Source organism: Catharus ustulatus, chromosome 3, assembly GCF_009819885.2.
Source record: "Catharus ustulatus isolate bCatUst1 chromosome 3, bCatUst1.pri.v2, whole genome shotgun sequence".
In the NCBI taxonomy this organism is placed as follows: domain Eukaryota; kingdom Metazoa; phylum Chordata; class Aves; order Passeriformes; family Turdidae; genus Catharus; species Catharus ustulatus.
This window is the reverse complement of record NC_046223.1, coordinates 120,049,977-120,077,039: the sequence shown is the minus strand read 5'-3', so window position 1 is coordinate 120,077,039 and position 27,063 is coordinate 120,049,977. Positions and strand designations below refer to the sequence as shown.

Genomic DNA, 27,063 nt, shown 5'->3' with positions numbered 1-27,063 from the left:
TGGAGGCCCAGGGGCCTCCCAGTCTGCAGCATTGCAGTCCAAAAGCAAGGTTTGACTCTTGGCTTTTCTGCTGTGCTGCCTTCCCCAGGCACTGCTCTGCCCCTGGTCACTGCATGCTGTTGTAGCTCAGAGGTGTTGCTGTGGCCACAGCCCCTCCAGCACTGTGGCCATGCGATGCTGGGGTCACTTCTGCTGTCCCAGCAGTGATGTGGCTGTGCTGGGCAGCAGCTGTTCTGCTGCACCATACATCCCTTGGTCTCACTCTCCCACCCCCGAGCAGTGGTGGTTGCAGAAGGGTTGGCTGGGAGGGAGCAGATGGTTTTGGTGCTCCCTCGTGCTGGTGGGCAGCATGAGAGGGGCTCAGTCTGCTGAAGGTGGAACAAATGCACTGGGTTCTTCCTTTTCTTTGGACAGGTGGCCAAGGCACACGGGGGTGCAAACTCCCATAAGCATGTGGCTTATCTGTGGGCAAAGAGCCTGGGTGGAGAGGCAGCTGTGAAACTCCTCAGCAAATTTGGACTCCTGGAGATGGCCATTGACCATGCAACAGACACGGGGTACGCAGGTGCCTCTGCCCAACACTTCCCTCCCCTCTGCCTAACCAGAGAAAAAACGTGTGGGCCAAGATAACTGTGTGCATATGGTAGCTGCAGGTCCAGAAAATGACACGTCTTCCCACCCCACCATGCTTCAAACATGCCTTCCACATCCTTGGCACATCCCACTTCTCATCTTTGTCACAATCTCTCAAATGCCAAGTCTGAACTGGGCAGGCAAATGCAGTTTGTCCCTTAACCTCTGCAGGGGAAGGTTTGTGAGAACCTCTGAGCATGAGAGGAGGTACTCCTCATGTCACCACGGGTAACTGCCTGCCACAAAAGCTTTGGCCCTGCTCTGCAGCTGGCCAGGTGTTTCTCTGTGTGGCCATTCATTACTGCTCTTCCCAAGGCTCCCACACCTTTTGGCTCCTGCCTTGGGCTCTAAGAGCAGGTTTGAAGGAACCAAATTTCCTTAGTGGGGACTCTAAAAGCTCCTGGTCAGGAATAGCAGGAACAGGCAGTGCTAATTCACTTGGGACCCCCTGTATTCCCCTCTCTCCTCTCCCAGTGTGCTCTTCAAGGCACCACTTGGTGTCTTGTTCTCAATGAAGGCATACTCTGAGCACAGAGTCCCTCTCTCTTTCATTGCAGGGCCTTTGAATTTGCTTTTGAACTGGCCCGCCTCTCCATGAAGCAGAAGATGCCAGACATCCACCTAAAGTATGCCATGTTCCTAGAAGATGAGGTAATTTTCCCCTGGAGCAGGTGCAAGTTCTCCAGTCCCTCAGGTGACTGAGTTGTCCCTGGGCTGCTGTCACAGTTCTGGCTGCAGCTCCTGCGTGTCCAGAGGGCTCTGTGATGACGGTGCCAAGCTCCACACACTTTTGTTTCATAAATCCTCCCTGCCTTGCAGTAAGTACAGGAGGTCATGAGATGATACCAGAACAGGAAGGTGTGCAAACAAATCACTTCTTCCCCTCTAGGGCAAATTTGAAGAGGCTGAAGGAGAATTCATTAAAGCTGGGAAGCCCAAGGAAGCTGTGCTGATGTATGTGCCCTCCACATCCTGGCCTGCTGCATCTCCTCTCTCCTTGCAATGCCAGCCTGGTTGCCTCTGCAGCACTGGGCTGCTCCTTGTCATCCTGGTTCCATCTCATGTCCCTGTTAACCTCCTCCCCAGGTTTGTGCATAACCAGAACTGGGACGCTGCGCAGCGTGTGGCTGAGGCTCATGACCCAGGCAGCGTGGCTGATGTCCTTGTTGGGCAGGCACAGTTTGCCTTTGAGCAGAGAGAGTTCCAGAAGGCAGAGGCCTTCCTCCTGCGAGCACAGAGGCCTGAGCTGGCCATAAAGTACTACAAGGTGAGTGCAGTCTGTGGCAACATCGTTGTCTTCCTCACTGGACAAGATCCCAGTTTAGATGAAGGAGTGAAATTCACCTCCCAGCTCCCCCTGTCAGCTTAGTAGCCAAAGAGAAACCATTTACTCAGGGTTTCTAGAGGAACTTAATTCTGGCCTTAAGACTGAACCAGTGGATTTCACATCATAGCTTCTCACTCTCACAGATCTGGAGGATGTGGCCTGCCAGAATATGGGTGGTCCTTGGGGTAGCACAAGTGGGTGCATTTGGAGGCCACTGAAGCAGCTGGAGTGAATGAGCATGTTCCCCTGAGGTCATTGGGGCAAGTGGATTGACATGGGTGCCATTCTGGGGGAGAAAATAATTGGGTGGTTCTGCTATGGTTGGTTCTTCTAGTCAGTCCTCTGGAAAGATGGCATGAGGGGATAGATGTGTTGTGTGGTGGCAGGAGTGTGGGGATCCTGTGAAAACCTGTCCCCACTGTGCCGTGCAGGAGGCTGGCATGTGGAGCGAGGCCCTGCGGATCTGCAAGGAATACATGCCGAGCCGGCTGGGAGAGCTGCAGGAGGAGTGTGGCAGAGAGGCTGGCAAGAAGGGCTCCAGGTAAGGAGTGCTGTGGTCAGGCTGCAGGAAATAGCCTGGAAGCTCTTCCCTGTGGTCATTTTGCTGATGCCTTGCAGAGACAGGCTGATGGGATCCCTTACATCCACTTGTTTCCTTCTTGAGGACTCCGGATTTCTAACTGCATAGGTTTCCTGTCATCCTTCCTAATTGCTCTGGGAGACTTATTTCTGCCACCCAAGGTCTCCCAGATGGCATCTTGCCATACTCACAAATCTCCATGGTCTCCTGTGCTGCCATTGCATCTCCCCAGGGTCTTTGGTCAGTTCTGTCCTCACACTGTTCATGTTCTCTGTCAAATGCTCCGCTCTGTCTGAGATCCCACACCCTGCACACTGTCTCCAGGATCTCTGGCAGATCCCAGTCCTGCTCACAGCCTGCATTCCTCCTTGCAGTGGAGCTGAGGGGCTGCTGGAGCAGGCACGGGAGTGGGAGCAGGCTGGGGAATACGCCAGGGCAGTGGACTGCTACCTGAAGGTGCGGGATCCCAGCAACAGCATCCTGGTGGAGAAGTGCTTACTGAAGGTACTGTCAGGGGCTGGGCTTCCCTTCACCTGCTCTTCTGCCTGGAAGCCCTTCCCCAGGCTGAGTGCACCTCAGAGATCTCTGACACTGCAGGGCACAGGAGAGCCTCTGTGGCTGTGCTCTGGAGCCCTGACAGGCTGTGCCCATCCTGCATGGTGCTGCCCTTGCTCTGGCACCACTGCCTGTACCAGGCCCATGTCTGTGTGCCTGCAGCTCCCTGCACTTTGTGACTCAGCTCTGGCTGGAAGAGCACCTTCTATGCCACCAGCCTTTGTGCTTTGTTCTTCCTCATACTTCTCACACCCATGTCCTTGTACCAACTTCAACAACAACTGTGTCCTTGTCCCATGTGTGAAAGTAGCTGGGCTTTGCTCCTCTGACTTGTCAGAACAACCTGCCATTTCTCCCCTTCCTCCATCATTCAGGTACTTCCAACTCTCAGTCTTTCAGCTGGGACTGGACACTTCCCAGCTTCATTCCACTCTCCCACCATTATTATCAATTGAGCTGCTGACAATTTCTCTTCACAGGCTGCTGAGTTGGCGGTGAAATTCTTGGATCAGTCACAGAGCGTGGAAGTGACACGGACTGTGGCTCCTCAGCTGGTGGCCATGAAGAAATACAGCATGGTGAGGACTGGCTCCTGCCCCCAGACTGCTGAACAAGTATGACATTGGAAAAGAGAGCTCTGTCCAAGGGAAGGAGGTCAGGTCCCATCCTGGGGTGATGGGTGGATGGATGCCCTCATCTAGAGGTAGACCATGCAGAATCTTCAAGGAGGATGAAAGGGGAATGAATCAAGTCCAAGAATAGTGTGAGAGAGTCAGGCCTTGGGAGGTGGCAGGAAGCAGAGGAGAGGCTTATCTTTTGGGAAGAGAGTTTATGCTTTGTCTGTGTGGTGCTCCAGCACAGCTTCAGCCTGGGATACAGGGAGCCCTTGGGGTTTTGTCTGCCATGGAACTGTCTCTGGCCCTGCAGGCAGCTGAGCTCTACCTAAACTTGGATCTCATCCGAGAAGCTATCGATGCCTTCATTGAAGGGGAGGAATGGAGCAAAGCCAAGCACATGGCCAAGGAGTTTGACCCCAGGTATGCCCTGAACTTCACAAACTGTACCCTTCTTGCTCCCCCTCCCACCCCAAGCTGGCCCTGGTCCTGTCTTGGGCTGTCCTGTGGCCCCTGGGTGTCCTGGATTCTCCCCACAGTGCCTTCCCAGGCTTGACAGGGTGCATTCTCCACAGCTAGCCTTCCCAAGCCATTTAACATTCTGACACTTTCCTATTGCCACAGATCCCACAGAAATTGTTATCCCCTTTTGTTTGACCCCTATCTCCCTTTCCCTTGCCATAATTCTGTGTCTGCACTTCCTTCTGAAAGCCCTGTGGTCCCTTGTTCTCCTCTCATATTATATTGTGAAGAGCTGCTCAGACCCTTTCCTTCCCTGTCCATCTGTGCAGCCTGCTAGCACAGCTGGAACTCTCCTAATTCCAAGATTGAATCCAGCCTTTGCACTGATGTAAGATGTGAGTCTTGCTGCCTTTTGGGATTCTTTGTACCCACAGGTCAGAGGAGTACGTGGACCAGCGTTATAAGGAGTATTTAAAAACACAAGGAAAGGTGGATTCGGTATGTATTTGAGATGTCTCACAGGCTAGGGAGTGATGTCAGGACCTGTGCAGATCCTTGAGGCCTTTCTCGTGGGCCTTTTGCCTGATTACAAGCAGGAGTGAGAAGTCTCTATGTGCTGTGAGCCGTGGCTACTGCATGCCAGGCCACAGAATCATAGAGGGCTTTGGGTGGGAAAGGACTTTAAAGGATGAGCTTATCTCAACCTCATCTCATTCCACCTCCTGCCTCAGGCAGCGACACCTTGCACTGGATTGGGTTGCTCCAAGCACACATTGCCAGGTCATGTCCAATTTGTTGTCTCCAACACCCCCAGGCCCTCCTCTGGGCTGTTCTCCATCCGTTCTCCACCCAGGCTGCATCTGCATGGCATTGCTCTGACCCAGGTGCAGCACCTGTGGCTTGCCCTTGTTCACTTCACAAGGTTCTCATGGGCCAGGCTCTTCAGCCTGACCAGGTCCCTCTCAATGGAAGATGGGTCACACAGGCTCTGTGATTTCATGTCCTGGAGGGGAAGAGATTGTGTGTCTGGGGAAAAAAGACATGAGTGACCTGGTGTCTGCGTGGGTGTGAGCAGGAAACCTGCCCTGCACAGTGAATTTATGGCTGTTTCCATCCTCAGCTGGTGGGAATTGATGTCATGGCAGCTCTGGATATCTATGCAAAGCAGGAGCAGTGGGAAAAGTGCCTGGAAGTCGCAGCTAAGCAGGTGAGTGCTTGTGTGAGCCTCAGGGACAGAGCTGGGGTCCTGGAGCCCTGGATGGGTGGGCAGCATGGAGAGCCACTGCAAGGGCTCAGGAAGCACCACACCACTGTCCCCACCGTGAGTGCGGAGGTGCTGGAACCTGGAAGCATCTTGTGTTTAAATTTCATGATTAGTGGAGCATTGGAAAAAGCTAAATGAGTTGTTTGGGCTGGAAGTAATTGGTGCCATGGAAACAGGGATTTGTAGAAGAAAAGCTTCTTTATGTTCTTGAGAGCAGTGGTGTCAGTCAGAATGAGACATCCTAGTCCAAAAAGCAAATTTGATATTTTTTCAGTTTTACTGACCTGAAACTAACAAAATGACCTCAGCAGAGTAATAAAATGGAGAAAAGCAAAATGGAACTGTTTTACAGTGCTCTTTCAAGGCAGTAGCAGGAGAAGACAGCTCTCAATTACCAGGATGTGCTTTGGGGATGATTTGTATTCAGTGGTTATTAATTGGTGGTTGGTTATTGAATGGTTACTGGTTAAATAGCTGTTGGTAATGGAGGTAACCAAGGGCAGGCAGTTCTTTTGGGTGAGGTATTGGTTCAGACTGAATGACAGGACAGCCTTGGCAGCAGTGTCTGCAGTTAGTGGGGACATCACAACTTGTCCTCAAGCCAGCCCTGAAGCCTCGGAAAAGCACTGGGAATGTCTGGGACTGTGGTTTTACAACTTTGCTTCCAAAACCTAAGTTTGGGTTCTCCTAGAGTGAACTTGATGTCTCTTAGATGTGAGCTTCTCTGTGATGCAGATGGTCTCTGTTGTGGTCATTGTTTCCCTGGGAGGCTCCCCTGTTGATATTGTGCTTATCAGGAGCCATGGAGAGTAACTGCACACTTCATTTAAGGGGACAGACCCAGGCAGTTTGCTGTATTGGCACCACAGGGCCACACTGAGTCTGAGAAGATCTTGGTGTCTGCTCCTGCCTCCAAGAGAGCATTAGCAGGACCCTCTCCTGCAGCCAGTGCAGAATGTAATCACTGACCCAGTGATTATACAGCAAAAATGGTACATTTATCAAAACAGGTCACACACCAGACTTAATCTTTATCCCAAGCTGTACTGAGCGTGGTGTTTCACCAGCACCACGTCTGGGTGTTTGAGTTCTGGGCATTTGCTGAGACACTGCTCTTTTTTCTGCATAATAAACTTGCTTCCATTGCTCAGTTTTTAACAGGATTGTACAATTTGTGTGATTTTCTTCCTTTCACTGCTATATTTATGCATGTGTGAAGCAGTTCTTTCTTCCCTTGAATTTCTGTGAGGCCAGCAGCAGTGCTGAGCAGTGTCTGTGGGGTCAGCTCAGGTGTGAGCAGCACTCTGAGGTCTGCAGGCCTGGAGCTGTGGCAGCACACAGATAATGGACCAGAGCAGCTTTGTCAATGACAAACATCTTTACCCAGGGTTTTAGTTACGTGCTTTGTTGGACTAAGGGCTGCTTTACAGTTGGTGGTCTTGTAGTAGAGGTGCTGCATCCTTCAGGTGTTGGGCAGTATTCCTTTGGCCAGGGGTGAGCAGCTGGAAAACAGCTGTATTTGCACGTGTGGAGGATCAGCACAGCATCAGCTAGACAAGGTAACGGTGTCAGTGGGGCCCAAATCCAAACCCAGGTGTGCCTGGGGCAGTCTGGCTCTGATTGCCTGTTTCACCCTTTGGACTCAAGTGTGTGGAGCTGTGCACACCCAGCTGAGTCCATCCCCTCCGAGTGGCAAGTCTTCAGCTCCTGAGTCTCATGCAGTGCTTTCCATGTGTCTCTGCAGAGCTATCAAGTGCTGCACAAGTACGTGGCTCTGTATGCCACACAGCTGATCTGTGAGGGCAGCTGGGACCGAGCCCTGCGCCTGTACGTGCAGCACGGAGCGCCTGCCAACCCCCAGGTGAGCTGGGCTGGGCTCTGTGCGCCCGTCAGGCTCCCGGCCTGGGCTGGGATTGCCTCGTGTTCAGCACGTCCAGCCCTGCACTGCATTCTCCAGAGGGCTGGAGGACATCTCCCATCGTGTGCTCCATGGGAAGGAGCAGGGGAAGCTGAGTGTGTTTGCTTTGAGCACCAAGTTCAGAACAAAAGGAATAATTTTCCTCTCCGAGAGCTTTGGCTGCATCCTTCCATCTTTTCCTGTTTCCCTGCCTTGTCCCCAGCACCCCATCCAGCCAGTGACTGCAGCACTGCCACTCTGGAGCCATTTCCTCGGCCTGTGCTCGGCAGCAGGAGAGCTCCAGAGTCCACTGACCCCTCATCTGTCTCCTTGCACACTTGTCTCCTTTTTGTTGCAGAATTTCAACATTTACAAGCGTCTCTTTGTGGAGATGGTGAATGCTCCTGGCATGAACTGTGCTGAGGCATACTCCAGCTGGGCTGACCTGCGGGACGTGCTCCTCAGCCTGGTGAGTGTGGCCATGGCTCTGCTGCCACAGCTCCAGCCCCCAGGGGCTCTTGGTTGAGCAGGAAGAAGAACCAGTCTCTCAAACAGTGTTTTTAGAACACAAGCTAAGAGTAAAGAGCTGGCAGTGTGGACAGTAGGAAAACAGAATCCTGTGAAATGGATGTGGCTGAGCAGGAGAAGGCAGAGAAGGGGACCCTGTGCTCCAGGCCAGATCTTGGAGTGGGTCTGGGTGTTGGCCCTTCAGAGCTCCAGGTGTCCCTGCCACATGGGAGCTGTCGTGACATCCTCTTGCCCGACACCCATATTCAGCAGCTTGCATGGGGAAAGCACAGAGCTGCTGAGCCTGGAAAACACGACTCCTCCCCCTCTCCCCATGGGTGCTTAGAGCCTTTTGTTCCTCATTCCTGTCCAGAACATCTCAGCCAGAGCCCATGATTCCCTTATCTCTGTTCCTGTCCCACAAATGTCTGCTTCAAGCGTATGCAAAATCAAACAATTCTCCCTTTGTCCATCCAGACTCACACCTGCTTGCAGTGCTGGCTGTTGTTGCAGTGCTGGTGGCTCTCCCAAGCTCCCACAGCCTCCTTCCTTCCTCATGCTTTTGGACCCAGAGCACCCAAGGTCCAGCCCTTGTTCAGTCCCAGGGGTGTCTGGATATTTCAGATCCTTCTCTCTCATGACTTCCCTGTCTCATGTGGATGAAAAGTGCCCTCAGTGCTCTCCTGCTCTCAGCTCCTCTCATTTTCTCTTGTCAGTGTGAAAACTTGGTGAAGTCCAGCGAGGCAAACACTGTGGCCCACGAGGAGTTTGAGAGGATGCTGCTGATCTCCCACTACTGCGCCGCCCGCTCCGCCGCGCAGGGCCTGAAGCAGCTGGTGAGGCTCTCAAATTCCTCTGCCAGGTCACCAGCCAGGCACTTGCAGGTCCAGGGCCATTCACAGGTTACTCCACTTCACAAATCACACACATGGATGTGTGAGAATGGGGCTGCAATAATCTGGGAGCCCACCACAGCAGGTAGAACTGCAGGTGGTCTTTTCTGCTTGTTGTGGGTACTGCCTCAGCCACTCTGGCTGAGCTGTAACCCAGGGGAGGAGCTGCTCCATGTGCTCCAGTTACAGTAGAAAATTAGGGATCACTGAAGATCTGGTCTTCCCAAGAGAGGGATGGATTCCTCTCTGCTCTCTTGGGCTCCAGGTGCTGCTGGACTTCATACATGGTCTTACATAATTGCCTACAAGAAAATATTTATTGAGACTGTGACTGGAATAGGTTTCTTGGAGAGGTTGGAGTGTCTCCATCCCTTGAGATGGTCAAAACCTGACCAGGCATGTTCCTGAGCCCAGCATGTATCTGCCTCTGACCAGGGCTAGGGGCAGGATTTGGGATCTGCCAGCACTGTGAAGCCAGCAATGCCTTCCAACCTCACCTGTTCTAGATGGGGAATGTTCGGGTGTGGCTTCTAGTGGAAAATAGCAAGGCTTATAAGGCAGAAGAATTTCACTCTCAGGTGATAGTCCCAAATGTTCTGTAGTGAGGGAACTCAGGGTCAGGACTGAAGCTTTTGACTTTTTTTACCTGTAGGGCATCAGTGGGTGCAGGGTCCTTGCTGTGAGTCTGGGGTGATCTCATGAGGTCCCTTCCCAGCTGTTTTTTCTTTGCTGAATCGTTGTGGCTGTGCTGTCCTCTGTCCCCAGGACACCATGGCTGCCCAGCTGTCCATTTCCCTGCTGCGCCACACGGATCTGCTCCCTGCAGACAAGGCTTTCTACGAGGCTGGCACAGCTGCCAAGGTAAGAGCTACCTCCCACTGCACCACAGAAGGACACAGGGCACCCTGGGCTCAGGGATTCCCGACTTTATCTTCCCAAATCCTCTCTTGGCTGCTGGACTCTGCCTCTGGAGGCTGACCCTCAAGCAGCTGGCCAGACCTCAGCCAGTGAGCAGATGGGACCTGCAGACCCAGGGGTGGACAGAGGCCATGTTATGGCGTGGATGTGAGACTGCTCAGCTCTGCTCTGCACCACCCAAGTGTCTGACAGTCTGCCTGGGAGTTGAGACCCACAGCAAGGACAGCAGCATGTCCTCACGGCCTGGGCATGGCAATAATAGAATCATGGGCAAGGACACCAGGCTGCTCCAAGCCCCATCCAGCCTGGTCATGATGCCTGTCTCCATTCTGGGGAATAGCCTGTGGAACAGCTGGCCCAAGGGATTCAGTCTTTGGGGATAGCAAGCTGGAATGTGCAATCTCCTTGTCCATTCCCTGGGCTGCAGGCAGGACACGGGGGCACAAACAGAGCCACATCCTTCCCAGCCATGGCTCTGGGAGAAGAACTGGCTGTGAGAATGAGCTGCCCAGTCTCACTCAGGGTTCCTCTCCATACCAGGCAGTCAGCTGGGAGAACATGGCATTTGTCTTCCTGAACCGCTTCCTGGACCTGTCGGATGTGAGTGTGGGCTTGGGGCAGGGCTGTGGGGCAGGGCTGTGTCTCTGGGATGGGCTGTGGGGCAGGGCTGTGTCTCTAGGATGGGCTGTGGGGCAGGGCTGTGTCTCTAGGGTGACACTGGGCTGTGGGGCAGGGCTGTCCCTCTAGGATGGGCTGTAGGGCAGGGCTGTGTCTCTGGGATGGGCTGTGGGGCAGGGCTGTCTGTCTAGGATGGGCTGTGGGGCAGGGCTGTCTCTCTAGGATGGGCTGTGGGGCAGGGCTGTCCCTCTAGGATGGGCTGTAGGGCAGGGCTGTGTCTCTGGGATGGGCTGTGGGGCAGGGCTGTCTGTCTAGGATGGGCTGTGGGGCAGGGCTGTCTCTCTAGGATGGGCTGTGGGGCAGGGCTGTGTCTCTCTAGGATGGGCTTGGGGCAGGGCTGTGGGGCAGGGCTGTCTCTCTAGGATGGGCTATGGGGCAGGGCTGTGTCTCTAGGATGGGCTGTGGGGCAGGGCTGTGTCTCTAGGATGGGCTGTGGGGCAGGGCTGTCTCTCTAGGATGGGCTGTGGGGCAGGGCTGTGTCTCTAGGATGGGCTGTGGGGCAGGGCTGTGGGGCAGGGCTGTGGGGCAGGGCTGTGTCTCTGGGATGGGCTGTGGGGCAGGGCTGTGTCTCTAGGATGGGCTGTGGGGCAGGGCTGTGTCTCTGGGATGGGCTGTGGGGCAGGGCTGTGTCTCTAGGGTGGGCTGTGGGGCAGGGCTGTGGGGCAGGGCTGTGGGGCAGGGCTGTGTCTCTGGGATGGGCTGTGGGGCAGGGCTGTGTCTCTAGGGTGGGCTGTGGGGCAGGGCTGTGGGGCAGGGCTGTGTCTCTCTAGGATGGGCTTGGGGCAGGGCTGTCTGTCTAGGGTGACACTGGGCTGTAGGGCCACCACAGACCCCAGCCTGGCCAGGGCACACCTGAGGCACCTGAGCACATTGGAGAGAGCCCCTGAACTCCACCCAGGGTGTGTCTGGAGAGCACTGGGCATCCTCACACCGCCTGTGGGAGGACCTGCCATGCAGGGCACCTGCACAGCCTGGCCAGGTCACCCTGGGCATGCCAGTGCCACTGTGCACATGGCAGCAAAGAGCACATTGGCCTGACAATTTGGGCCTGAAATCTGCGTGGCTGCAGATGCCATTACAGCTTCCAGGGTGATCTCACTCAAGTCCTTCCAAGAGAAGAAAAACTGTTCTCTTGGAGGGGGAGGCCATGGCCCAGTGCTTTGGCCTGTGATACAAGACTCGGGAGTCCCCTCAGTCCCTTCCTTGGGCATCAGAAACAGCAAACGCAAGGGAGCTGACAGACCTCCCAAATGCTTTCAGCAGCACCTGGGGGTAAACAAAAGCACCCAATTACATCTTTCCCTTCTTTGAGGCCACCTGAACAGGGCAGTGTCTGAGACACTGCAGTGTGGTCACACATGACAGGAGGGCCTGGTCACCATGAATTGTACTGTGAGCTCTAGAACTGGCATGGCCCAGTGCTCTACCCCTTCTTTCCCAGGCCATTGAAGAAGGGAACCTGGATTCCCTGGACCATTCTGACTTTCAGAGGACAGACATTCCCTTTGAAGTGCCACTTCCAGCCCATCAGCACGTGCCTGTGAGTGTCACCTGTCTTCTTCAGCTCCTGTGAGCAGTGAGGCTGTTTCAGGGCCCTCTGGACAGGGGTTGGGATGAGGCTGGGATTGCAGAGACTGCAGGGCATGGAAACGGACCCAGAACTGCCACCTGTCCCCCCACTGCAAACACACACGTGCACAGACCTGCACACACGCACACACACACACACACACTCTCTCTCTCTCTCATGCTCCCCAACACACACACACGCACTCAAGCATCACCGTGCACTGTGCATGTGTGTGCACATCATGCCCGCCCGTGTGCTGCTCTCCCCTGTGCTCCCTGGTGCTGGGGTGCTGCAGCAGCCCCAGACCTTGCCCTGGCCTTTGCCCACAGGAGGAGCAGCGGGAGGAGGTGAGGGACTGGGTGCTCACCATGTCCATGGACCAGCGGCTGGAGCAGGCGCTGCCGCAGGATGAGCGCGGCACCTACGAAGCCTCTCTGGTGGCAGCGGGTACCGGGGTGCTCTCCCTGCCCTGCCTGCTCACAGGTAAGCTCCAGGCCAGCTCACACACAGGAGATGGCACAGTGCTGTGCAGGGAGGGGCAGCAGGCTGCAGGGTGGGTCTGTGGGGAGGTCTGGGCTGTGCTGTAAGAGGAGAGGCTGTGGGGAACCAGCTCTGCTGGAGGGCTCAGGGCTCTTTACTGCAGGGGTGAGTGAGCACTGGAACAGGCTGCACAGAAGTTGTGAGATCACCATCCTTAAGGGATAGTCAAAAGCTGTCTGGACACAGCCCTGGGCTGGGTGGCCCTGCCTGAGCAGGGAGTTGAACCATACGGAGCCCAGAGCGATTCTGACCTCAGTCACTGGCACAGCTCTGCCTAGGGACTCCAGGCTGGCCAGCACAGACAGTCAAGAAGGGGCAGCATCTGATCCTGCTCTGACATGAAGGACTTAAAAAGGATCAGAGAAGGGGGAACCCGAGTGGGGCACCAGGAACAGGGCTCTGGCTCCAAAAATCAGGAGCTGGGTGCCATTGCTGGACCTACTCACGCAGGTGTCATTGCCCAAGGGCAGTTCAGCCTTTATCTTCATTTGAACCCACCACTTTGGACAACTCGTCTTCATTTTGGTCTCCTAGAGACCAAGGCAGCATTATTCCCCAAAACACACTGTGCTGTTGGGGCAGCACAGGGAAGGGGAGCACCAGTGAGAGCCCGCTGTGGGGCTCAGCTTGCTCTGAATCTGTCACTTTGTGCCCAGGGTACCCAGTGCTAAGAAACAAGATTGAGTTGAGGCCAGGTCGAGAAGTGAAGAAGGATGTGTGGTACAAATTCGTGATGGCTGTCAAGGTGAGCCAGATCCCCGCAGGCAGGAGCCAGGCTGTGGGCGGGGTTCAGCCCCTCACACTGACACTGCAGCATCCTGTCCCAGGGCAGTCACTGCCCCCTCCTGACAGTGCTGCTTGTGAGGGTTAACAGACACAGTCCTGCCCCTTCCAGTGCCAAGGCCTCTCTCTCTCTGCAGACCTCCCACAGCCCTGCGGGCCAGGATGTGATCGAGTTCCTCCGACGGTGGTGTGGGGGACTCCCAAACACCAGCTTCTCATTCCAGTGAGCACAACTGTGGCAGCTTTCAGGCCTCTTCCACATCCAATAAACTTGTTATCTCGGCCCTGCAGTGCTCCTGTTTGCCAGGGAATGCTGAGCCCAGAACACCTCCAGCTGCTGGGCACAGGGCTGTAAACCCTGTACATCTCAGACCCCACATCCGTGGGTGACTTCCACAGCAAGGCCACAGCTCGTCCCTGTGCCTGGGGAGTGGCAAGCACAGAGATGAGCTCACAGAGCAGCTGCACTTTCCTTCCCATGGCACACCTTGCTCCCAGCCAGCACTCACCAGCCAGTGTGAAAAGGAGTTTATTTATTCAAGAAAACTGGAGATCCACATGATGGGGATTCCTCCCCTTCTGTTCCCTGACATGTCTTAGCACAGGCACAGCCAGCTGCCACGCCTGCCATAGCACCAGGACTTGGGCCCCAGCACCTCTGCCCAGCCCCATCACTGGCAAAACCCACGGAGCCTTCAGGACACCAGGAAGGGCCTGGCAGCTTGGGGAGAGGATGGGAGAGCATCTGGGGCCCAGGGCAGCTGCAGGGTCTGTGCCAGCTGTGGGGAGGGAGCACGGCACACCCCTCAGCCCTGCAGCTCGCCGTTTGCTCAGGGACACTGCAGAAGGTGTGACAGCACCTCGGCCTGCCCCTGCTGGGTCACAGCGCTCCTGCAGCACCACCTGGAGCGAAGGAGCGCCTGTGAGCGCCAGGCCGGGCTGCAGGGCCCAGCCCCGAGCTGTTTTGGGGGGCTGGTGTGGGCATGGGCCCTCCTGAGGGCAGAGCCAAGCACGGTCCACACGGTGCACTCACCTCTCCAGCTACGCAGGAGACTCAGCAAGTCCTGCCAGGAGCTGCTGCTTCTCACGGAGGGGCTTCTCCACTGCTGTACTTGCCCTTGCCAGCTAGAAAGGAAAAAAAATACAAAAAAAAGTGTAGGGTGGCAAGGACGTGTGATGGGCAGTGCTGTCACAAAAAGAGAACAGGCCTGGCTACTGGGGGATGAAGAAAGGTCCCTGTGCACCTCCCCATGAAGGGGTGCTGGTCTGGCACTGAGGCTGGCTAGAACAGGTTCCAGCTCAGCACACCCTCCTGCTATTGCACAGCCTCCTCGTTCCCAGCAGAACCCACACCTCCCAAATGCAGCACCAAGGCAGCAATCATGAGGGAGACACAGGGAGATCTGTCCGGCTGGACGGGGCGTACCTGCTGTGTGCCATGGCCGTGAGCGCAGGGCCCGATGCCCCGGAAGAGCAGAGCCACCAAACAGCTCCTGCCCGAGAGCACGGCTTCTGCGGCTGCCAGCAGCAGGGACGGGATCCAGAGAGCCAGGGCTGTGTCCTGCAGAGCAAGGGGGCAGAGGAACGAGGGCACTGCACCAGGCTGTCTGAACACACAGCAGAGACTGTGGGGCAGCAGGGGAAGGAATGGGGGGAGGGAGAGAGAAGGGAAAGGAGGGAGAGTGAAAGTGAAAAGAAAGACGAGAGGAAGCAGAGAGAGAGGGGCCGATGGAGGAGCGGGGTGTGCGGGAGCCGCAGACTCACGTAGATGCGCGTGGTGTTGAAGGGACAGTCGTTGGTGGCGATGGCTGCGCGGGCGTCCGGGGGCAGCGCGGAGCTGTTGCAGCCCCGGACCAGGTGCGAGCCCCGGCTGTGCACCGTGAGCGCCACGGCCAGCGCCAGCCCCACGCTGCACGCCGTGGACAGCAGGCAGTTCAGCAGAGACACGCTCAGCAGGGCCCAGTGCTGCAGCGGCAAGAACCGAGTGGGGCCGGAGCGGGAAACGCCGGGGCCGGCCCGTGTGTGCGGAGCGGCTCCCCCGAGGGAGCGCACACCGCCCCAGGACGGCTCCGCCTTACCCTCGGACGAGGCTCTCGCACCTTTCGCATGCAGCACCCGCCGTCAGCTCGGCACCGCGGGACGCCCCTTCTCTGGGGCTCGGTGGAGACCCCACACAGGGGCCCCCAGCCCAGCCCGGCCCGGCCCGGCTCACCCCGCCCCGTGCCCGCCCACCCTGAGCCCACACGGGACCCCGGCCCGGCCGCAGAGCCCAAGCGCTCCTGCCCAGGGATGGTGCCCGCCCCCTCCCGGAGTGGCAGAGCCGGGCACGGCGGGCCCTGCAGCGCCGGCAGCCGCCCCGAGGCGGAAGGAGCCCGCGGGGCAAGGTCCAGGGGAGCGGCTGCCGGGGCCGGGCAGGGCCGCGCCCGGGCCCCCCGCCCGCCCGCCCGCAGCCCCGCACTCACCAGGGCCGCCCGGGACAGGTTGTGCGACACCAGGATGGCGACGATGCCCGCGGCGATGCTCTGCGGGGAGAGCCGCGCTCAGCAGCGCCGGGGCAGGGCAGGGCAGAGCCCGCCGTCCCCGCCCGGCCCGGCCGCGCTCACCAGCAGCCCCGAGGACACCGACACCACGTTGGCCGCCGCGTACTCGGGGGTGCCGGTGCGGCGGGCGCCCGCCACGTGCCGCAGCACCGAGCCGTGCACGATGGCGCCCAGCACGAGGCTGCCGTGGCCCAGCACGATCAGCCCCAGCCCGGTGCGCATCAGCCGCCGCGGCTCCGCCAGCGCTCCCGGGCCCCGCCGCCCCCCGGCCATGGCGCCGCCGCCGCCCGCGCTCCGCCCCGGGGCAGGAACCAGCGGCCCGGCCCGGCCCCCGCCCCGCCCCGCCCGCAACAGGCCGCACTCGGGTATTTACAAAACAGTTTATTAAAAATAGGAAATGATAGAAATGAGATGCAGGAACCGCGGCTCGGCCCCGCCGCGCGCCGGGAGCACGCAGAGCCCCGGGGCCGCTGCAGGCCCGGAGCCGCGGGGAGGGCGGGGGCTGCGGGGCCCGGCCCGGGCCGGCACCCACCGGGCCCGGGCGGTGCGAACCAGTAAACAAAGTGCAGCCGGCGGGGGAGCGAAGCGCCGGGCGGGGAGCGGGGCCGAGCCCGGCCCCCCCTGGGCCCACGGCGCGGGAAGGGGGGAGTGACCGGGGGTGCAGGGCTTAGGGGCTCACCCCTGCTTACCTTTAAATTAAAAAAAAAGAAAAAAAAAAAAAAAGAAAAAAACCCCAAAATAAAAGAAAAAAAATAAAGAAAAAACCCATTTCTGTGCTGTGCAAAAGACACTTTGTACAATTCAAACAGAACAAACTCCATGCACATGAGTGGGGCTGCAGAACACCCCGAGCCAGGCCTCAACTCCGCAGCACAACCTGGCAAATCCCAACAAAAACAGGGCTGGAAATAATACTGATGCGCAAAGTCCCCTTTAGGAGGCGGGCAGGGAGGACTGTCGATGAGCCCAGCCACGGCACATGCAGGATGAGCTTCCAAGCACTGCAGCTGGGGTCTTGCGGACGCCCGACAGCGGTGGGCAGACACAGATGGGTCGCAGGCAGCGAGGCCACGCTGGCTGCCCAGGAGCCATGGGGCTAAGATGACACAGTCACGGCCGTCAGGGCTCCATTCCGAGTGTAGTAGAACTTGCTAAATGCCTCTTCAAGTAAACAGGTGAGTCTGCTCTGGTCAGCCTGGGGAGAACAAGCACAGTGAGGGGTAATCCCCATCCACACAAAGCTAAGAGCATGGCTGGAGTGCCCTAGGGCAGGGGCCTGATGTGGCATCAACTGTTCAACTCTGAGAAAGGAACACAGGGCTACAGCCCTACCTGAGCCCCACTCACCTCGCTGATGAATCCAAGCTGGACCAGTTCAGCTGCCAGCTCCTGGATGTTGTCGTCTGCAACACAAGGAAAGGCGTCAGCCCTTGGTCCACGCTGCTGCTGGCCCCAGAGCGCCTCGGCAGGGGCAGGAGGTACTCACTGGGCTGGAGAAGGTACTCACTGGGCTGAGAAGGTACTTACTGGGCTGCAGGTCACAGCTCAAGTGCCGATTCAACTTGTCTTCCAGTTTCAGCAGCAGTGTCAGCTGCAGGGCAAAGAAATTCTCATGAGGGATTGCAGTCCTGGGGGCTGCCACGGTAATCCCAAAGCAACCCTAGAAATGCCCCTTGGGATGGGAACCACCCCTCCAGCGTCCCACAGGGATCCAACAGAACAGCCACAATCAGTTCCATCCTGGAATGCAGCTGGCAGCACCACCTTGTGGGGGTGAGCCCAGGTGCCACAGCAGGCACAGGCTCTGGCCCTGACAGCAGAGCAGGGTTATCCCCGGCACCAGCAGCACATCAGAGCCACGAGCCCGGCACAGCTGCCCCGGCCTCCCCCAGCCCAGCCAGACTAGAAACATACGTGGTGCTTCACGCCCTCCTCCACGGACTCGATGTTGCACTGCATCAGCACCACCTGGAACAGAGGCACAGAGCCCATCAGCAGCTGCCCCACCCCTGCTGGTGGCGGAGTGCAGGGCAGAGCCCCCGGAGCTTACCTTGCGGGTCTCCACCTCAGCAGGCTCTGGAGTTGGGGTTTTCACTGACGGGGGAGCAATGGGAGATTTCACCACGACCTGCTGGGGCTGCTGGGGTCGTGGCATCCCAAAAGCTGTGAGGGGATAGATCCCATTCCTACAAAGAAGGAGCAGCACCTGGGTTATACCTCTCCAAAATTTTTCCAGTCTCGCACACAATGGAAGGTGTCTTAAAAAAGTCCCTCTTACCTCACATCCTCCAGAAACTTGTCCAGCTCCAGTGCTGGAGATTGTGAGAAGCTGGAAAACAAAATGTCCTGAGATGAGAAAGCATCTCACAGTACCATCCACTTGGGTCTCCTGGGGTGCAGGTTCAAACCCCCATGTCCTGGGCTGTATCCACAGGCAGGATGGGTGTGGACAGAGACACCCACGGTGTGACAAGCTCTTATCTTCCCTTAAGGACATAACTATCTACAGGAGCTAAGGATGATGCCACAGCTATGGCAGAGCCAGTCCCACATCCCTCAGAACTGTGTAATGCAGTTATCTGGAGGGTGGCCCAATGACACTGTTCCTGGTGAGCTGTTTCACAAACACCTGCCACACCACATCCCTGGCTGCAACAAACACTTGGGACAGCCAAACCTGTCTCAAGGCTGCTCTGAAGCATTCCAGAGATGAGGTAAGCACTGCAAAACTGCTGGAAGCCTGACAGGATATCCACAAGTGCTTCATGGGCTGCCTACCTGCCTCAGCTCCCAGAGCACTCTCCAGCCCCTCCACACCCCCAGCAGCTGGGATCACCCCATCCTCTAACACAGACAAAAATTTACAATTTTTTTTTCTGGCAGCTTGGTTTGCATAGCACTATGATGAACCGCCCAGAAACGATGCTGACATTTCAAGTCATTGCTGCTTTCTTTTCCAGCATCTCTGAGGCATGGCACTACCAAAAAGCAAGTTCCAGGCTGGCACCCACAAACAGCCAAGCCTGCAGAGACTGACATCCCATGTATGTGATGATCTCTCTTGTACAGCTTTGGCTATTCACTTGTTGTCCTCCATTCTGAAACCATATCAGGTTTCCAAAGGGAATTTCATACTACTATTTCCTAGCACTATGGCAACTGGAACATCAGCTTTTGGAAGGGTCTCTGTGGCTCAGAGAGCTGCTCATATGGACAGAGCTGTTATTCCTTGTCATCTTGGTTACTCTTGTTCAGCAGCCTGAGCATCCCAGAACTCTGGGCTCCCCTGGAAGCACCCTAGGCTTCTCTGGGAACACACACAGTATTCACATCTTAGTCTTTAGCCCATCCCTTGACTAGCCAAGGCTTTGTTACCCAAAATGTACCTCACTTTTTTGGCACTCTGCCTGCTCCATATGTATTACAGTCACTCCTTTAGGGAGCCACCCCCACAGTGTAAGTAGTGCTGTGTGTCACTACAGCTGCCTCAACTGCCTTTCCCTGTGCATAATGTGGAGTAAGATGTCCCTTAAAAAACACTGAGGAACCCTTCCTCTAAAGTGCTGGACTCCATCTGGTTAATCTGTGATTGGTCAGAGCACCTCCCCAAACTGTTCAGCCACGTTTTGCTGGAGACTGCTCCAACTACAGCGTGTTCATTTCATCCATCCATTTGAGGAACAGTTCATCTCAGCTGCACAGAATCTGCTCCCAGGAAACAGGTGCAAGGTCTCCTCCCACCCAGGAATAACCCTCCCCAGAAGTGTGTGTGCCCAGGCAGTGACTGCTCCTTCACCTCCAGCTCCACCAGCTCCCATCAGCACCCAGTCAGTGGGGAAACACCAACACTGAGGTGATGGGCAGTCCCAGTGCTCACACCAGGGCCCCTGAGCAGCCCCCCTGAGCACAGCACGGGGACTCACATCATCTTGACTCCTTCCCTGTCCTCGTGATTGATCTCAGCCAACACTGCATTCATGTCGAGGTTTTTGGTCATTTCTTCTAAAGCGTTTTCAGGAATCATATCTATTAAAAAAAGGAGTAACTTAGAGCAATTGCAGTTCCTCTCCAGCCTTAGAAAAGCAATGAGAGTGCAGAGGTCTCATGCTCTCTGATGCTCTCAGAGCAGGTCAGGCGCCGTGGCCCTCCCAGCCCCACAGCTGATCCCACAGAGCAGCAGGGGATGGGGAGGGTGCTCCCAGCTCAGCACAGCTCTGCAGAGCCCACGTGGGGCCAGGGCTGCCAGGGCTCTGTACTCACGCTGGTGCCCAACGATGCAGTGAGCAGCCAAGAGCTTCAGCGACGGCACCTCAAACAGCGCCGGGTGGAACAGGAGCTCCCGCGCCGTGGGGCGCCTGCCAGGGTCCTGCTCCAGACACTTCTGAATGAACTCCTAGAGACAAAACCTGCGTGAGACAACAAGCAATGGCGCTGGGGCCCTGCAGGGCACCGAGCCCCTGGCTCACCCGCTGCAGGGGGTCCTCCAGCAGCTGGATGGCACTGTTGATGGCCTCCTGCGGCACGTAGGACGACTCCCCGTTCCCCTGGATCTCCAGCACCGCCATCTGCAAACACAGAGCAGAGCATCAGCCTGCACTGGCAATGGCACACTGCGTGGGAGACAGGCTCCAGGAGACCACTGCCAAGCATGAGGTCACCACAGCCGAGCTGTTTGGGGTTACTTAAGGTGACACTTGGAGAGACAGAGGGAATGGCTGCCTCATTACAGCAGCTTGCTCCTAGCACCCCAAGACTGCCAGGGAGCCCTGGGAACTCTGCCAGCAACAACCTGGGCAGTAAGTGTCTCCACTTTGAACCTCATGATCCATTGGCCTGTTCCTCTGTTTGATAATTCCATAATGAAGCGGTGACTGGATCACTGCCAGGATCTGACAGTGTCCCTTCTGGCTGTGTGAACAGTGCTGCATCGCAGAACAACACCAAGCACACAACACATCAACAACAGGCTCCAGCCAGCTACACAGACACTAACTCCCAGCTAGGAAAGGCTGGAAAATATTGCAGAGAATGTCTCTGCATTCAGCTTAAGTTTGGTTTTCCTAAAAGTTACAAACACACTTGTCACCGAGCAAACCCACCCATGGCCACAGTCTTTCCAGAGCTCTCTCTTTCCTCAGATTCATCATCTCTGTCCCATGTTCAACACTTACCTCCAGTGCACACATCCCAAAGGAGTAGATGTCCACAGCAGTGGTGACATTGGCAACTTCTGTAACACAGAAACAGCATTGTTATCAGCCAGCTCCACGTGCAGCAGCACCACTCTGCACCAGGCTGGGGCAGTCCTGCAGCTTCTCCATCCTCTGCTACCACAGAACAGAGGAGCTGAAGCATTTCTGCAGTCAAACGGCTCAGAACTGTTAATGTGGCATCTGTCAGGAGGCTGGAACTGAGAACAAGGTGCAGGACAGCTTGGAAGCATCAGAAAGGCCAAAAAAACCCCAGGCTTGCAGCCACAGCCACAGCGTACCTCCGTATTCCGGGGCAAAGAAGTGCAGGTTCTTCTGCTCCTCACGACAGGTCTTCACGTGGTTGTTAATTGTGTCTGGGGCCACTAGAAGAAAACCAGGAATGCTTAGGATGCAGAAAACCATAGCCCATCCCTGATGAAATCCCAGGGAACACCTGCAACTCCAGGCCCTTGGTGGCACAAGGGGCAGAACGGTGGCATTAAGGCGAGTCTCCACAGCCTCCATCTCTGGGCACCTGCCCCAACCCAACACATTCCTGCATTGTCTCCTTTAGCATCACTGCCCAAGGGCAAACCTGGAGACCACAACTGCTGCCTGCTGGGAAGACAAGGTGGGAAAAACTCCCAGTTGAAATGCCTAACTTTGCTCAGATCTACAGCATTTGTCACTAGCTACTCATTCAGAACAGCAGCCTGAGGAACAGCCAGAGAAGCCAAGGTTGCTGCAGTTGGTCACCACCTTGGAGCTCTGGGAGGATGGACTAGCAAACAACTCCTCCACCTTTCAGGAGGATGCACCTCCAGACAAGCCAGGCTGCTGAGGGAAGGGAGGTGACCACCCAGACAGCACAACCCCCAGCAGCAAGCACCTCCACAAACCACTCAGAGCTGTGGGGAGGAAATAACTCACAGCCACAAGAACGGTGAGCAGAGCACAAGTAAAGCCCCCCATGAAAGATAAGGCACCTCTGCAGAGGCTGCAAACAACTCCTGAAACCGAGCAGTTGTCTCTGTCAGTGAGAAACACTGAGGTGGGCAGGGGCACAGAGGCACCACCTGTTTGAAACCCTCCTGCCACACTGCAATGTGCCCAGTCCCAGAGGCTCAGGCCCACGTCCCACCTGGTTGCCCTCCTGGACAATCACAATCAGTCCTCATCTGTACTGGCTGACACAGGACTGCCTAACACTTGTACTTTTCCATACCAAAGAGGATTCCCAGCTGAGTGACTAGTTAACAGTTTCACAGGGGAGATCTGCTTTGGGCTCCAGTCAGACAAGGACCTCCCTTGGGAACTCAGCTCAGCCTTGCTGCATGGCACATACCAAATCATATTTCTCAATCCAAGTGCTGGAAGCAGAGCTTGCTCCAATAGGTAGGGGCTTCTTTACCAACCAACCAACCATTCCCAAGTATCTGCTTTCTGTTCCCTGTGTTAGCTCTGATCCTACCAGCCCAGCAAGACGACCATTCCTAGTGCTCACCTGTTCCCAGACATCACCAGATCCTCCCACCTTCACATCAACGCCAACACAAGCTACATTCTTTGTCTTTCTCCTAAGACCTGTTCTGTTTTCCCAGTGGCACTGACTGCTTCAGACAAGTTCTGGCCAGGACTGTGCACCATCACACCAGTTCTCTCTGCTGGGGATTCTGCCCCAAAGCATCTCAACAACCCCCACATGACAAGCAGCTCAAAGCCTCCCTTGAGGAGGCAGCAAACTCATCCTCATCAGCACCCAAATGATGAGCTGTGGACTTTATTCACCTCAGTATTCTGTATTCCTGAGTCAGTTACAGCTGGAGTTTGCCCCCTCCTCTGCACTGGACTGACGTGTTCCTGTGCTGCTGGAGCCAACCCCTCAGCCCCAGCCCTGTCACCACACATCCATCCAGTGCTGGACGTGGCACACAGAGTAAAGCACCTTGTCCAGCACACTGAGTTCTCACACCAGCCCTTATAAAGAGTATTTAAGGCTTCAGAAACCCTTCTGTTCCAACATCAGATTTATATTGTCGTTTAGGGGATCCTGGATGTCTCTGTGACCAATGCAGTGTACAGGGACTATCACACAGATGGTTGTGATACCTGTTAAACCTGCAGCTACTGCAGGCACGTCAGAGGGACTCCCAGTGGTAAACTAGACAATCCAGAGAGAGAAAATAACTGAATTTTTAATTATTCTATTAATTCTGCCTTTCTTATCAGTATAATGCAGTGTTAGAGGAAACAGGGACCAAAAAATCAACAACCTGGTCCCACCAAATGTGGAGCAGAATCAGCCAAGGAAAGTCATCCCCCACACAATTTTCCAATGTCTTTAAATCCTGTTATGACCACATGTTGAATGGCACAGGCCAGTTCACTATTAAGGCACTCTGCTCTTGGCTCCTGCCCCATTTAAGGACAGGGATGAGGGATAATCAATCAATCAATCAATCAATCAAAGAACATATTATCAACAGAAACCCCATCAGTGACAGCAGGGGTGACTCACTTCCATACCAGGCAGGTAGAACGGAAATCGAGCCCAGACTCCATCTCTAGTGTCCTTAATGAGGTCCAGCCAGCCTTGATGATCAGCTCCTCTGCAGCCAGGTCCTACAGACCTCCTGCAGTAGCACCAGCACTGCTGGGAAGAACTGGGCTCGCAGTGTCTGTGGAGCCTCCAACTCAGACACAGAACTGACACACAGGCACCTCTGGATCTGCTGCTGTGGGTCAGACAGGGACCTGTCCCCTCTGCTACTCTGGTCCTTGTGCTTCCTAACTTACTGAGTCCCACTGGAGTGTTTTTCCATCACTGTTGCAGATTGGTTCTGCAGCAGGGTTTGATCAGCCACACTTGGCAGGGAATCTGCCTGTTCCAGCCATGTATATCCCAGCTCATGTGCAGCTTGGCTGAGGCATCACCTCACTGTTATTGCAGAGCTGAGGCAGCACAGAGTCAATGATACCAGACCCCCAGAATCTCCTCTGTGTCTCAGAGCTAAGCAGGGACAGCCCTGCCAGACACAGTCCTGCTCTATGCATCACTGACAGCAAAAATTGCTTCTGGGTCAGCTCTGAAAAACTTCCTGCGGGTGTGTCCAACACAGCAGGCAGAGGTGCTGTTACAACTGTGACAGGATTTTAGATGGTAAGAACAAGAAACTTCGGGTTTGGTCTGGTCACTGTTGCAGGTCATCTTGACTGCATGGCCAGTTCAGCACTCATAGAGGCTTGAGAGCTTCACCTGAGCTGCATTTCAAACCAACCTTCCCGACTGTACAAGGTAAGAACACACACCCGAAGTTCCCTCTGACACATGCTCTCCTGCCTGACTCACACAGCTGCCATCTGCCACTTACACACCTGTTTCTACATCCTCAAACTGGCTCCACGCTGTGATGATCGGACAGATGAAGGCTGAGGACAGCTATCAAGTGGACAAATTACGAAGACCACAAAAGAAAGTCACATCACCGACAGTAACAATGAATACATCATTCTCAGCCCCATGACTACAAAGGGGCAGATTACAAAACACAGCCCCACGGGACTGACAAGTCTGGTGGGCAATCAGCAGAGATGAATTCCAGAAATAGGTTCAGCCAAATAGGGTGTCTGAGCAGGGCAGGTGATAGGAAGAGATGTGAAACACAGCAGAGGGTAGGACAAGCAACCTATCTTTGACAGGCTGAACTCAATCTGACAACAAAAGCATAAAAAGAGATAATCAGCACTCCTGCTGCAAAAGGCTACAAGACTGCACCAACCCACGATGTCACACTGTTTGCTTCCTCTGCACACAGCGATGACAAAGCTTTTTTATTAGGGAGAGCAAGGCCTAGAAAATAAGGAACTAGGAAGCTGTGTGGCATAAAAAGAAGCACACAGCCATTAAACAAGGAGTCAAACAGGAAGGAGTACCAGATTTATGCTGATCACAGAATAAAAGCTCCCTACAGCCCTCAGATCTGTATCAGGGATTGCAAACTGTTTGCAAAATGCTTGCAACACCGAGTCACCAGAAGCAACAGGATTTTATTAGTATCATTAGCTGAAGGGCCAAATAAATTCAGTGTATGAGAAGTTCATGACACACCATTCCCAGTGCCAGGTAAAGCTCCCCCTGTGCTTACACACGTGTGCACTCCTGCCACATGTACTGACATGGCTTCAGCAGGAAACCAAACCCTGCTGAACACTGCCCATGGCTCCTCCAGAGCAAACACTGCTGGAGCAGAATCAGTGGTACATCAGTGGAGAGGCAATGTCACACATCAGCTGGAGAAGGGTATTCTCCACAGAAATTAATGCAGAACCAGAATCACGGCAGGGTTCGTGTGAGAAGAGACCTGTGGGGGTCACCTTGTGCAGCCCCCTGCAGCAGCAGGGACACCCAGAGCTGGCTGCCAGCACCACGACCACTCTGCCTGGGGCAGCCTGTGCTTGGGTCAGCCCCACAGGGTGCCCGGGGTGCAGAGGGACCCTCTGGGGCCCAGCCTGTGCCGTGGCTCTCGGGGCTCCCCTCCCGAGGGATCCCCCAGCCCTTCTCAGCCCTCCCCACCCTGCAGCATCACCGGGTGCTCGGGGGCTCTGCCCAGCCTGTCCCTGTCCCTCTGTCCTGGAGCCAGCTCAGAGCCCAGCCCTGCACTGAGCAGAGGGCCAGGACCATCCCTCCCTGCTCTGGCAGCCCAAGGCACCATCGGCTCCTGCCAGTGAGCACAGGGGCACAATCACACTGTGCCACACTCCTCATGAAGCAGCAGGAGGTGTTTTTACATTTACAAGAACACTCAGAGTTCTAAGTTGACATGTCTGACCACTTCTGTTACATGGAAGCAGAAAGGGGAAGTAGGCAGAGCAGGAAAAACAAGAACAGATAAAGAAGAGCTGTAAGATTGGTACCTGTCAATCCTGGCTGCATGCAGGCTCTGAAACAGGGACTTGGGATCTTACTGGCACTTTATCTGGAAGAGTTCATGACACAAACAACCTCATCCCTAACAAACTGTGTTGGGAGATCTGAAACCTGCGCCCAAAACCAAGTTCCACGTTCTAGACCAGAAAAATGGAGGTTTCACTGACCATGCAAACCCCTGCTTGGACTACACCACCTGACTGCAGTGCAATATTGAAATGGAGAAGATATCTATGTTCACATCACAGTGCAAGAACTACATGCAATCAGAAAAAACAAGAACAGACATTCACTGAAACTCCACAGACTGAGCTACTCTGGAGGAACCAGAAGACAGAGGCACCCTCAGACTGTGATCTCCTGCTGTGAGCAGCTCTGCTTAACAGAAGCAGGGATTGAACCAATATAAATGCACATCCTAAAATACAATTAGGACCCACAAAATCAAAAATTTCAAGTACAACTTTCCCAAATTTCAAGCTCCACATCTCTGATTATCATTGTCCCACAACAAGCAAAGGGACCTTGGGAGACTGAACCTAGAGCAAAGCTCACCCTTGGAAGCAGGTGCCAGAGTGCAAACGCTGCTTGGCCCACACAGCTCCAGAGCTGAAGCACAAACCTGTCCAGGCTGGGAGGGACCTCTTGAGAACACAGCTCAGCCCCTGCTCAGGCACAGCCAGCCCCCACAGGCTGCCCTGGCTTGTTCTGTGTTTAGGTGATCTTTTCAGAACTGGCACCAAGGAGCTTCCTACACTGCTGAGGTGCTGAAGCCTTCAACAAAGGGCCCTGAAAGGAGGAGACACCTGCAGCTGCTGTGCTGATGTGAGAATGGGTGAATGAAGACCTGGGACTACAATCCACATCCCCAATGCCACTGGGAAAGCCACATAAAACCAGAGGAAAAACAGAGCTGAAGCAGCAATGTCTTCAGTGCAACACAGAAATAACAATGACCTCAGAAAAATTGATGTTCCTTAACCTGGAGCACTAAACAGAGACATTTAAACCTTTTAAAATATCTAATTTAACTGAAGACAACAACCAGTCTAGATGATCATCACTGGTGTTTTCATGAATGAGGTGAGTGCACAGAGGGTACACTGAGATAGGGAAATAAGGATTAGGAGCAAGAGCCAGCTTCTAAATCTTCTGCAAAATAAAAATGAGACCATTCCTATCA

At 55.2% G+C, this 27,063-nt stretch overlaps 3 protein-coding genes across 4 annotated transcripts in view; 1 reads left to right on the top strand and 2 right to left on the bottom strand.

The window, feature by feature from the left end:
• Window positions 1-13,502, top strand: part of IFT172 (intraflagellar transport 172) — a 36,688-nt gene extending 23,186 nt beyond the window's left edge. Inside the window, exons 30-48 of the mRNA XM_033054565.1 lie at window positions 415-557; window positions 1,191-1,284; window positions 1,523-1,587; window positions 1,720-1,900; window positions 2,392-2,501; window positions 2,915-3,044; window positions 3,575-3,673; window positions 4,023-4,132; window positions 4,606-4,669; window positions 5,292-5,378; window positions 7,180-7,296; window positions 7,691-7,801; window positions 8,556-8,675; window positions 9,498-9,593; window positions 10,191-10,250; window positions 11,770-11,868; window positions 12,228-12,381; window positions 13,095-13,183; window positions 13,359-13,502. Coding sequence (XP_032910456.1) covers window positions 415-557; window positions 1,191-1,284; window positions 1,523-1,587; window positions 1,720-1,900; window positions 2,392-2,501; window positions 2,915-3,044; window positions 3,575-3,673; window positions 4,023-4,132; window positions 4,606-4,669; window positions 5,292-5,378; window positions 7,180-7,296; window positions 7,691-7,801; window positions 8,556-8,675; window positions 9,498-9,593; window positions 10,191-10,250; window positions 11,770-11,868; window positions 12,228-12,381; window positions 13,095-13,183; window positions 13,359-13,448 — 2,019 coding nt within the window. The 3' untranslated portion in view covers window positions 13,449-13,502. The remainder of the gene's footprint in view (window positions 1-414; window positions 558-1,190; window positions 1,285-1,522; window positions 1,588-1,719; window positions 1,901-2,391; window positions 2,502-2,914; window positions 3,045-3,574; window positions 3,674-4,022; window positions 4,133-4,605; window positions 4,670-5,291; window positions 5,379-7,179; window positions 7,297-7,690; window positions 7,802-8,555; window positions 8,676-9,497; window positions 9,594-10,190; window positions 10,251-11,769; window positions 11,869-12,227; window positions 12,382-13,094; window positions 13,184-13,358) is intronic.
• A 232-nt stretch (window positions 13,503-13,734) lies between these two features.
• Window positions 13,735-16,034, bottom strand: KRTCAP3 (keratinocyte associated protein 3). The gene is made up of 6 exons (XM_033054567.1): window positions 15,825-16,034; window positions 15,684-15,743; window positions 14,986-15,186; window positions 14,648-14,782; window positions 14,255-14,346; window positions 13,735-14,124 (listed from the first exon to the last, which is right to left on the bottom strand). Exons 1-5 carry the CDS (start codon window positions 16,032-16,034, stop codon window positions 14,263-14,265), a joined length of 690 nt encoding a protein of 229 aa, XP_032910458.1. The 3' UTR covers window positions 13,735-14,124; window positions 14,255-14,262.
• Window positions 16,035-16,535: 501 nt separating this feature from the next.
• NRBP1 (nuclear receptor binding protein 1) overlaps window positions 16,536-27,063 on the bottom strand; it is a 31,697-nt gene continuing 21,169 nt past the window's right edge. For both annotated transcript variants that reach the window (XM_033055604.1, XM_033055605.1), the window contains 11 exons: window positions 21,253-21,336; window positions 20,933-20,991; window positions 20,228-20,326; window positions 20,022-20,154; window positions 19,685-19,787; window positions 18,040-18,090; window positions 17,812-17,947; window positions 17,676-17,729; window positions 17,289-17,352; window positions 17,109-17,164; window positions 16,536-16,956 (listed from right to left, as the gene is read on the bottom strand). In XM_033055604.1, coding sequence (XP_032911495.1) covers window positions 16,858-16,956; window positions 17,109-17,164; window positions 17,289-17,352; window positions 17,676-17,729; window positions 17,812-17,947; window positions 18,040-18,090; window positions 19,685-19,787; window positions 20,022-20,154; window positions 20,228-20,326; window positions 20,933-20,991; window positions 21,253-21,336 — 938 coding nt within the window. In that variant the 3' untranslated portion in view covers window positions 16,536-16,857. The remainder of the gene's footprint in view (window positions 16,957-17,108; window positions 17,165-17,288; window positions 17,353-17,675; window positions 17,730-17,811; window positions 17,948-18,039; window positions 18,091-19,684; window positions 19,788-20,021; window positions 20,155-20,227; window positions 20,327-20,932; window positions 20,992-21,252; window positions 21,337-27,063) is intronic.

Bases quoted from the DNA above. Each gene is read 5' to 3' on its own strand.
- KRTCAP3 (XM_033054567.1), bottom strand. From the start codon at position 16,034: ATGGCCGGGGGGCGGCGGGGCCCGGGAGCGCTGGCGGAGCCGCGGCGG. The intron at 15,744-15,824 runs GTGAGCGCGGCC...CTCTCCCCGCAG, and splicing joins CGGTGTCCTCGGGGCTGCTG to AGCATCGCCGCGGGCATCGT. The intron at 14,347-14,647 runs GTACGCCCCGTC...TTTCCTTTCTAG, and splicing joins ACGGCCATGGCACACAGCAG to CTGGCAAGGGCAAGTACAGC.